Source organism: Colobus angolensis, unplaced genomic scaffold (assembly GCF_000951035.1).
Source record: "Colobus angolensis palliatus isolate OR3802 unplaced genomic scaffold, Cang.pa_1.0 Scaffold19, whole genome shotgun sequence".
Classification (NCBI taxonomy): Eukaryota; Metazoa; Chordata; class Mammalia; order Primates; family Cercopithecidae; genus Colobus; species Colobus angolensis.
Genome location: NW_012115043.1, coordinates 2798366 through 2808680, shown reverse-complemented (window position 1 = coordinate 2808680; position 10315 = coordinate 2798366). Strand labels below are relative to the sequence as shown.

Here is a 10315-nt window from a genome sequence, read left to right as displayed (position 1 = left end):
TCATCACCTACCATCCACTCCTACCATCCTAATCCAAGGCCTCTCCCCCTATCTACTCATGCCTTCCAGAGTTTATTCTCCACGCAGCAGCCAGAGTGATCTTTTTAAAAAACACAAATAGCATCTTGTCACTTCCCTCTTTAAAACCCTTCATATGTCCCCATCACAGAGTAGACTTAAACCCTTTGCTCTGGGTTATTAGGCCCTAATGTGTGTTGCATCCTCTGACTTCATCTCCTATCATTCTTCCTGTGGCCCACTCTGCTGCAGCCACACTGACCTTTCTGTTCCTGAGCTCACCAGACTGTTCCCTCCTCAGGGCTTTTATATTAGCTGTCCCCTTTGCCTAAAATACCCTCTGTTCTTGTCAATTGTCATAGAAGTCTTGTCTGATCACCCAAACTAAATGAGTGCCCCCATCATTCTATTTCATTTGCTTCAGAGCAAATGGTAATGATACCAGTTCAACTGATCTTGTCTATCATTTGTGGACTTGTTTGTTCCATTACTGAATCCCTAGTGCTAAGCAGAGCCTGGCACATAGTCGACCTCTAGTATTTGTTGGATAAATGATCGTTTCAAATCCTAACAACAATCTTGTGATGTCTGTGAGAAAACGGAGATTCTGCTGGCTCAGGATGACATTCCTGCTCTGACTGAACGCGGGACTCCTTTTCCTTCCCAGGATACCTCGCTCCTTCCACCGCAAGCGCAGCTCCCCTTCGCTCCCATCTTTCTCTCACACTTAATCCCTTTCTCCGGGAACGTCAGGCTGTACTTCCAGTCCCTTCTCAGAGCTTGGTGCTGTGGCTCTCAAGCCCTCCCACATTTCGGGGACTCAGAGACGCCGCCCTTTTTCTGAAATGGACCCTCCGAGTACGCGCAACCCCTTCCCTAACCCCGGATCAGGGGCAGAAAGAGGACCCGCACCGTCTATGGTAAAATAGGGTAGTCTTCTTAGCCCACCGGTTTAGCCCTCTCACTCCGCCCCCCTCCCTGGCTGGAGACCCTCAGGGCCGTGTAGGGGCCAGGAGGAGGTTCCAGGAGTCAAGGGCACTGAGGACATCCAGGCCCTGGGGATGGGCCAACTGCGCGCAGCAGAACCTTTCTCCACCGGGGCCGCGTGTGCCAGCCGGTCGGCTTAGGCGGAGACACCCCACTTAGCGTCCCTCCCGTTCCCGCCCTCTCTTCCCGGCCCTGTCTGCGAAAGCTCGCCTTCCTCCCCGCCCAAGTTCCGGCGCCGCTCCTGCGGGAGCGTTCCGCATCGCCCCGGGGGCCCCCACGCTAGGATCTCCGAGGCCGTTGGCAGCGCCTGGCACTTCTGAGCTCGGGGGACGAGAGGCTGAGGTTTCCTCCAGCCAGGGACGGCGAAGGGCGGAAAGCGCAGGAGGAGGCAGTGTTAGGCCTTAGGCCCGGTGGGCCGGGTCAGGCGAGACGCGCCCATCTTTCGCCATCCGGGGCGCGCGAGGACCGCTCGGGACCTGGCCGGCGACCCGTACCTCGGGCACGCGCCTGTCGCATCCCGCAGGAAGGAGGGGTCCGGCCTGAGGCCCGGGGCGGCGGCCGCCATGGAGATCCCCTCGGCCCAGGGCCGGCGCCTGGGACCTGGCGGGCGGCCCTGACCGCCTTCCTCCCTGCCAGGGCTGGGTCGCGGACGTGCCCCTCGCGGCACTCGGCCTCCTCCGCGTCTCCGCCTTCCCCGGGCCGCACTGCTGCCTGGGCGCGGCGGCGGCGACGGCGCCCTGTTGAATGGGCTGTGAGGGCCCAGGTTTGAAGCGCTGGCGAACGCGGCCTCCGGGGGCGCACAGCAGCAGCAGCGGTGGCGACCAAACGGGTGTTGGAGTTGGCGGCGGCCATGGAGGGCCTGGCTGGCTATGTATACAAGGCGGCCAGCGAAGGCAAGGTGCTGACTCTGGCCGCCTTGCTTCTCAACCGGTCTGAAAGCGACATCCGCTATCTGCTTGGCTATGTCAGCCAGCAGGGAGGGCAGCGCTCCACGCCTCTCATCATCGCAGCCCGCAATGGACACGCAAAGGTGGTACGCTTGCTCTTGGAACATTACCGGGTGCAGACTCAGCAGACTGGCACCGTCCGCTTCGACGGGTAGGTACATCCCAAGCCAGCCTCCTTTCCGACGCGCGCGGACTCGTTAATTCACGGGCCCTCCCCTCCCTCACCCTCTCTTACCCTCTCTTCATGTAGGTACTCACTTCTCCCCTTTTTGTACCTCCTCCTGCCCCACTAATGCCCACTTCATCTTCCAGGGCTAATACTCCATTCCATGTTTTGCTGCCCGTCCTCATCAGCCCCCTACCCCTTATTCCCTCTGTGGGAAGATAACCACACACTCGGCCTTGAGATCTAATAGATAGTCGTCTTCTCTACTAGATAGTGCGTTAACAAGCCATTTGGAGGAGGTGGCTGCCTTTCCAGGTTTTACTTTTAGTGGCACTGGTGTTGTAACTGATCAGAAATTGAGGAGGTCAGCAGTTAACATTGAAGAACTCCGAAAGAGTTATTTGAGCATCCATTTTTACCCCCTTCAAGTGAGTGGTTCTGTAAAACCTTCAGTGGGCTGCTGGGCGTTAATGTCAAAATAAGCACCTAGAACCAGCAGCAGCTGCAGCCTCGTGAGGGATTGTCAACACAGCCAGACATCTCAAGACATGATTCCGATTCCTCCACATTGCTCGGTGTAGATATATTGGCTACAAAAATGGCATTGGACCTGATGTGGGAGATGATGCCATTCTTAAATTACATCTTACCCTGTGATGTTGTGGGGAAGGTTGATCATTTACTGTTAGTCGAGGTGGGAAGTTTAAAAATGCACACTGTTATGCCCAAGATTTGCCCTTGGAGTTTAATAGTACGAATTTTTGGGTAATTGACCCGAATTGTCAGGTTTGACATTATCCTCTAATTTTAACATGTTTTACAGATTACATGTAATTATAACATGTTTTACAGATTACAACTGCATGATAATTTTGCTACATATGTTTTGGTTGACTTGTGCTAGTACGTAAGCTATTTTAGTATTTTTTTTTTCTTTTGAAGTCAGTAGGGTCTGAGCATAAAAATATATATCTTTAGTTTTGGTGATTAAAAACTGCCTGGCTAAAACTCGATTGAAAAAGCATTTCTTTTTTAAGATGACTAGGGAAATGTTCTGTTTCGGTTGATTCTTTTTTAGGTTTAAACAATGAAAGCTTTTTCTATTTTAGATGAGTGGAAAATATTCATAGCATTACATCTTAATGAAATGGTAGCCCATGGGTAATGGCTTATATCACGGGTATCACCATTATACACATTAAGATGTTTTTTTTTTTTTCATGTTGACCAAAGATGGCAACCTGATTCATGTTTGCTTTTCCTTACTGGCTTCCGTGTCCTCTCTGTAACTCCTTGCATTCCCGCACTTAGAGAAGGAGTGAAGCACAGTGACCTCTGAACCTCCAGTACCATTTCATCTGTATAAGCACATGCAGTCATTGAGATATGAATTTCTCTAATAACAGCTGCTTGGGAATACTGCTACTGAGGCAATGTGCATAAGGGAGAATAGTGGGGAGAAAGAAGAGTTAAGAATTTCGAAAGGTTTTGCTTTTTGCCCTTTTTTTCAGTCATCAAAGATGTTTTGAGGTGGCATTTAAAAGAACCTGAAATGACTAGAAATGTAGCATTGAGCCTGTGTAGTGGCTTATCTTGCCCAATGTTCTGTACTGGCCAGAGAAATTAATGAGTTTGGTAAGTAAACATTTATTGAACACCTACTGTGTGCTAGGTTCTGTGGTAGCGATTGGATATGCAGAGATGAATAACATATTCTTCTGTTGTGGAGGATGACAGTCTGGGTGTGGGGAGAGAAATTAATAACATAAATGAGTATTTGCAGATGCCATGCCATTTAGGGTTGTAGAATTCATTTGGACTACTGAGGGAAAACAGGGAAAGGAAGTGCTCAGTTTTATCTGGGGGGGGAATCTGGAAAGGCCTCACAGAGGAGGTGATGTTCGAGCTGTGTTTTAAAGAATAGCAGTGGAACATGAAGAAGAGGGGCAACAGCTTGGTGCTCTTACAGTGACTAGTGTTTCAGTGCTGTTGCAAAAAGGGATTCAAGTTGGAGCAATTAAGAAAGAGATTGTGGGAGACTGGAGAGAGCTGGAGACCAGATGATCCCCGTATAAAGTACTAAGAGTAAGACTGGTGAAACTGCAATCTCAAATGTTTCCATCATTTATGATTTCATCTCCTTGATTCCGTGTATCAGTTTAGCTTATGGATTATTACAGTTATAAATTAGCTGCTATGTAAAAATAGTTTAGTCTTTATTAAATGCTTATGATGGGCCTAGCCCCTGTCATGTTCTGGAGGAAATGTAAGGTACAGGAAATCTAAGGTGTCTACTTTTGAGAAGCTTACAAGTTAATTAATAAAAGAGGTATTGAAGTTCCTGGTCCTCTCTGCCCATTCACACCCTCTGTGAGATTATTTTGCCGTTTATCCCAGTCATTTTAGCATTTTAGAACCAAAAAAGAGTGTGATGATTTCACTTTGCATTTGTTTCAGACATTGTGAAAATGTTAGCCTGAGTACATTAACAATAGAAAGCTGACTTGACCCTTGGGGGCTGACCATTGAAAAATACATAGCCAGCACCGCCCCGCTCCCCAACCCCAACCATTGGCACTTGAGACACATGGCCAGGTAGGGAAGCTGTGTACTGAAGTAGATTAGCGTTTCTAATTTTTAGTCATTCACATGCTATCTTCACAATTTTTGGCCAGATTGTTCAGTAACTATCCTGCTGTTTACTTAATAAATATCTTTTCTTTAAATTGTCTGTTATTTGCTTGATAGTTGTCTTTAGAATGTTTTACTTCTTAGCTTCATCCTATGTAATTATGGGTTTGCTATGTGTTTTGTGTGTGCGCGTGAGAGACATACATTAAAATAAATATTAACGAAAGTTTTAAAAAGTCTGTTTTACCTAAAATCTTCTATAATACCTTAGGAAACTAAAGTGGATTCATGATAGAGCCTCGAGGGGAAAGGGACCACCTACCTGGAATAAATAGCCATTGATATATGAGTTCTTGTTCACATTTTTAGGAGTAACATTTGAGATTATTTTACTTGTGGCTTGACATGTGAACACCATGTTGATATAGATGAGTGGACAAGAAGAAAAGTCATATGAGTGGGAATGAAAGAAGATCCCTTAGTTGAATAGTGGGAAGCTGTTTGTTAAGAATGTTATAAAAATGGAACAGAACAAGGGGGAGGTGTCATGTGACCATGGAACATTGTGCTGGCCTGAGTTCTGAGGGTCTGGTTGCTCTCTGCCAGAGTTTGTGAAGACCACCTGTCCTTGAAGGGGTTTGTTGATGTGGATGGGGAGAATAGGACCTCCGAGAATTTTGAGGCTTTTTGTTGGGTGTTGTTACTTTTAAAGTCAGTGCTAGTACTAATATTTATGATAAATGTTCAGGTAGAGGAAAGGCATGAGGGGCATGCCACTATTTGACTTCATTTAGAAAGTCATTGTCAATATATATTTCAAGGAATTACATTTCATGTAATACATGATTTTTAAGGACCTTGGTTAAAATAAAGTGTGGATCATTTATATTTAATAAATTTTTATTTCCCTTTCAAATGTTTGAACCAGGCATTTCTATTTCAGATTGAACCAGGTAACAGATGAGCTCAGCCTTGTGATCAGAAATGTTATCTCTTATTGTGAAAAGTTTCCATCATCTGATGCATACTATTTGTTTGAAAAGGTGAATATCAGATTATAGTTTCTTGATTTGAAGATGAATACATAATAGAGAGCTTGCATTGTAATTTTGGACTGGGCCTAGAAAGATAATTGCTTTATAGTGCTTCTCCTTCAGGAACTTAGTAAATATTGCATTAATTTTATTTTATCTTTAATTTCTGTTAAATGCATTTGGTATTTTGTTTTGAGGCAGTATAGTCTTATAAATTTCAGCTAGATTTTATAGATGGAGGAATATCATAAATGTTAGTATTATAATTCTCTTTAATCTGTTTAATATTTTGATTTAGATGTAGAAATTCTAAATTTACCAAGGCTAATGTTTCTGAAGGACCAGTCTTGTGAAACATTCTGCATTGAATTCTTTTGTCATAGAATATATTTAAAATTTTTAATTGCCTCAATAGAAATAGGTAATTTGAACTTTTTTGAGGCTCCTGTCAAATGACTGTAGCTCAAGGGAAAAAATGGAAATTATTAGACTATACCAGGAAAAATATTAAACTGACCAAGTAGTTTCCCTTATAAAAACCAAGTGAATACTTGTAATTTAATTTTTACTCTTACATCATAGATTCTGAGAAGTTTGAGATCAGAAAAATATTTTAATCACTTTTTGTCTCTTTTCATCTCTAAAATGAGGGTAATGCTTTTCTTGTAGGGTTATTGCTAGGGTTAAAGATAATGTGACTGCCTATTTTAATCTAACATTTCTTGAGTTTGAAGTAGTTTAGATTCCTGTTCCCTGGCTTTTAATAATTACATATCTTAAAAACCAGGCCTGTTGCAGTGGCTCACACCTGTAATCCCAGCATGTTGGGAGGCCTAGGTGGGGAGATCGTTTGAGCTCAGGAATTTGAGACCATCCTGGGCAACATAGTGAGACCTCAACTCTACCAAAAAAAAAAAAAAAAGGTAATATGCAGTCTCAGCTACTCAGGAGGCTGAGGTGGGTGGATCCCTTGAGCCTGGGAGATCTAGGCGGCTGTGAGCAGTGGTGCTGTGCCACTGCCATGAGCAGTGATTGTGCCACTGTACTTAGCCTGTGCAACAAAGCAAGACCCTGTTTCAAAACAAAACAAAACAAATCCAGTGCAAGGAAACATTGTAACTATGTAATTGTCACTATGTGTTAACTTTGTATTTTTTGATTATATTAACAATCAGTTTGGAAATGTTCTTTAAATTGAAACAAATGTTTGAACAATGATGTGTACTGTGTTTCCTTATGTTTGATGCATTTTATGGTATTCCAAGTACTTTTGTATTTTTAATCTAGTAAACTGTTTTTTTTTTTTTCTTGAGACGGAGTTTCGCTTTTGTTGCCCAGGCTAAAGTGCAATGGTGCAATCTTGGCTTCCCGCAACCTCCGCCTCCCGGGTTCAAGCAATTCTCCTGCCTCAGCCTCCCGAGTAGCTGGGATTACAGACATGCACCACCACACCTGGCTAATTTTGTGTTTTTCAGTAGAGACAGGGTTTCTCCATGTTGGTCAGTCTGGTCTTGAACTCCTGACCTCAGGTGATCCGCCTACCTCGGCCTCCCAAAGTGTTGGGATTATAGGCGTGAGCCACTTCGCCCAGCCCTCATATAAACTTTTTATTTATCTGCATAATAGTTAATATTATAACTATAATGTAATAGTATAATAGGGCATAATAATAGTACCTACCTCATAGGATTATTGTGAAGATTAAGTGAGATATTTTGCGTATTCAGCAGTGAATACAGTGCTTGGCATTGTATTTGGTATAAATTACCAAAGTTATTTGGTATAAATTACTTGAATTGAAATTACTTGAAATGAAAGTATTTGGTATAAATTACTTATATTCATTTAAACTCTTTTTCTTTGAAGTCATTTGTGCCTGTTTTTGTTTATAATTATATCTGTTTTTTTAGAGGAGGTATATCTAGTAAAGTGCATGAATCTTGTGTACAATACTGTATAATGAATTTTTAATATGTTTACATCCATCTAGTCACCTTCTAGATCAATGTGTAGAACATTTTATCACTCTGAAGGTTTCCCTTGTGCCCCTTCCCAGTTTCCTCCCTTTCCTTCCCAGAGGTAATGATTATTTTGACGTCTGATAGGGTGTGGCTATGTCCCACCCAAATCTTATCTTGAATTCCCACATGTTGTGGGAGGGACCCGATAGGAGGTAATTGAATCATGGGGGCAGGTCTTTCCTGTGCTGTTCTCGTGATAGTAAGTCTCATGAGATCTGATGGTTATGATAATGGGGAGATTCCCTGCACAAGCTCTTTTTGCCTGCTGCCATCCACGTAAGACGTGACTTGCTGCTCCTTGCCTTCTGCCGTGATTGTGAAGCCTCCCCAGCCATGTGGAACTGTAAGTCCAATAACCCTTTTTCTTTTGTAAGTTGCCCAGTCTCGGGTATGCCTTTATTAGCAGCATGAAAATGGACTAATACAACTTCTGTCACCACAGATTAGTTTTGCCTGTACTTGAACTTCCTATAAGCAGAATTATACAGTATGTACTCTTTTTGTCTGACTTTTTTTGCTTAAAACAGTGTCTTTGAGATTCATCCATGTACTTGCATGTATCAGTAGTTTCTTTTTTTAATGACGTGTGATATTCCATTGCATAAATATACGACAGTTTATCCATTTCCTGTTAATATTTTGGTTGTTTCCAGTGTTTGACTGTTATGAATAAAACTGCAAATAAAACTACAGTGAACATTTGTGTATGTTGTTTGGTAGACATTTGCATTTAGTTATCTGGTATATATCAAGGAGTGGAATTGCTGGGTCCTCAGGTAGGTGTGTGTTTAACTAACAGATATTGCCAAATAGTTTCCCCAAAGTTCAACAACCAAATTACATTGCTACTTGCAGTTTCCACCAGCAATGAGAATATCAGTTGCCACATCTTGCTCAACACTTATTATTGCCCTGTCAGTCTTGTTAAATTTAGCTATTTTGCTGGGTATGTATATTGGTAAACTGGTTTTAATTTGCATTTCCCTGTTAAGTAATTATCTTGAGCATCTTTTCATATGCATATTGGCCATTTGGAGATCTTTTGTGAAGTATACTTGTTCAGTCTTTTTTTTTCTTTTTTTTTCCTTAAATTGAGTAGAGACAGGATCTTGCTGTGTTGTGCAGACTGATCTTCAACTCTCGGCTCAGACAGTCTTCTTCTTAGCCCCCTACAGTGCCGGGATTACAGGTGTGAGCCACTGTGCCTGGCCACTTAATCACTTTTTTTTATAATGTTTTTTGATTAATGGAAGTTCTAGTTTTAATGAAACCCAATAAAATACTTCCTTTTTCTTTAACAGTTAATGCTTTTTTTTTTTTTTGGTATTGTGTTCAAGAAATTGTGATCAACACTAAATTCATTAAGATAGTCTGTGTTTTAGTTTTTTTGAGAAGCTTTTATTGTTTTGCTTTTCTCAGTATAGGTCTATACTGTGTCTCTAATTTTTGTGTGTACTGTGAGGTAGGAATCAAGGTTAATTATTTTCCATATAGATTATCTTGTTGCTCCAGAACTATTTATTAAGAAGACCATATTTTCTATGTGAATTTCCCTGGAGCCTTTGTCAGAAATCAAGGGATTCTGTATGTGCGAATCTATTTCTGGAGTTTTTTTTTTTTTTTTTTTTGGTCTGTTGATAATATTATTCTGTCCCCGTGCCGGCACTTAATTTTAATTACTGTAGTTTGTCCTCTAGCTTTATTTTTCTTGAAGATTATCTTGGTTGTTTGCATTTCCATATTCTTTTTAGAATTGGCCTGTCAGTTCTTTCTTTCTTTCTCTTTCCCTTCCTCCCTTTCCTTCCTCGCCTTCCCATTGTAGAGAGAGGGTCTCGCACTGTTGCTCAGGCTAGAGTGCAGTGGCCTGATCATGACTCATTGTAACCTCGACCTCTTGGACTCTCACACACACGCGCACACACACACACACATATATACCACACAACCTGCTGGGATTTTCATTTGGTTTATATAGACTCTATAGATCATTTTGGGGGAGAATTGACATCTTAACATTATAGAGTCTTCTGGATCATGAACATGGAATATTTTCCCATTTATTTAGATTTTCTTTACTTATCTCAGGAGTGCTGCTTTGTAGTTTTCAGTGTAGAAGTCTTGCACATTTTTCATTAGATTTATTACTATTTATTGGTATTTTCTGATGCTGTTGCAAGTGGTATTTTTTTGACAGTAAATAAATGTTTATTGAACTTTACATAATCATGACAGTAAAAACATAATAAGTGAATTTTAATTAAACTGAATTGTTTGCAAAACATATAGTTGGCATCACTGATGTAGTGTCTTATTTTCTTGATTCATTCTTTTTTTTTTTTTTTTGAGATAGAGTTTTGTTCTTGTCACCCAGGCTGGAGTGCAATGGCACAATCTCGGCTCACTGCAACCTCTGTCTGGGTTCAAGCAATTCTTGTACCTCAACCTCCCAAGTAGCTGGGATTACAGGTGTGCACTACCACGCCCAGCTAATTTTTATATTTTTAGTAGAGA

The 10315-nt window shown here is 42.0% G+C and overlaps 1 protein-coding gene across 1 annotated transcript in view; it reads left to right on the top strand.

Annotated features, from left to right (window-relative positions):
- The first annotated feature begins 882 nt into the window (after positions 1-882).
- The window catches only part of FEM1B (fem-1 homolog b (C. elegans)), a 19337-nt gene continuing 9904 nt past the window's right edge, over positions 883-10315 (top strand). The window contains exon 1 of the mRNA XM_011940338.1: positions 883-2103. Within this exon, the coding sequence (XP_011795728.1) occupies positions 1856-2103 (248 nt within the window). The 5' untranslated portion in view covers positions 883-1855. The remainder of the gene's footprint in view (positions 2104-10315) is intronic.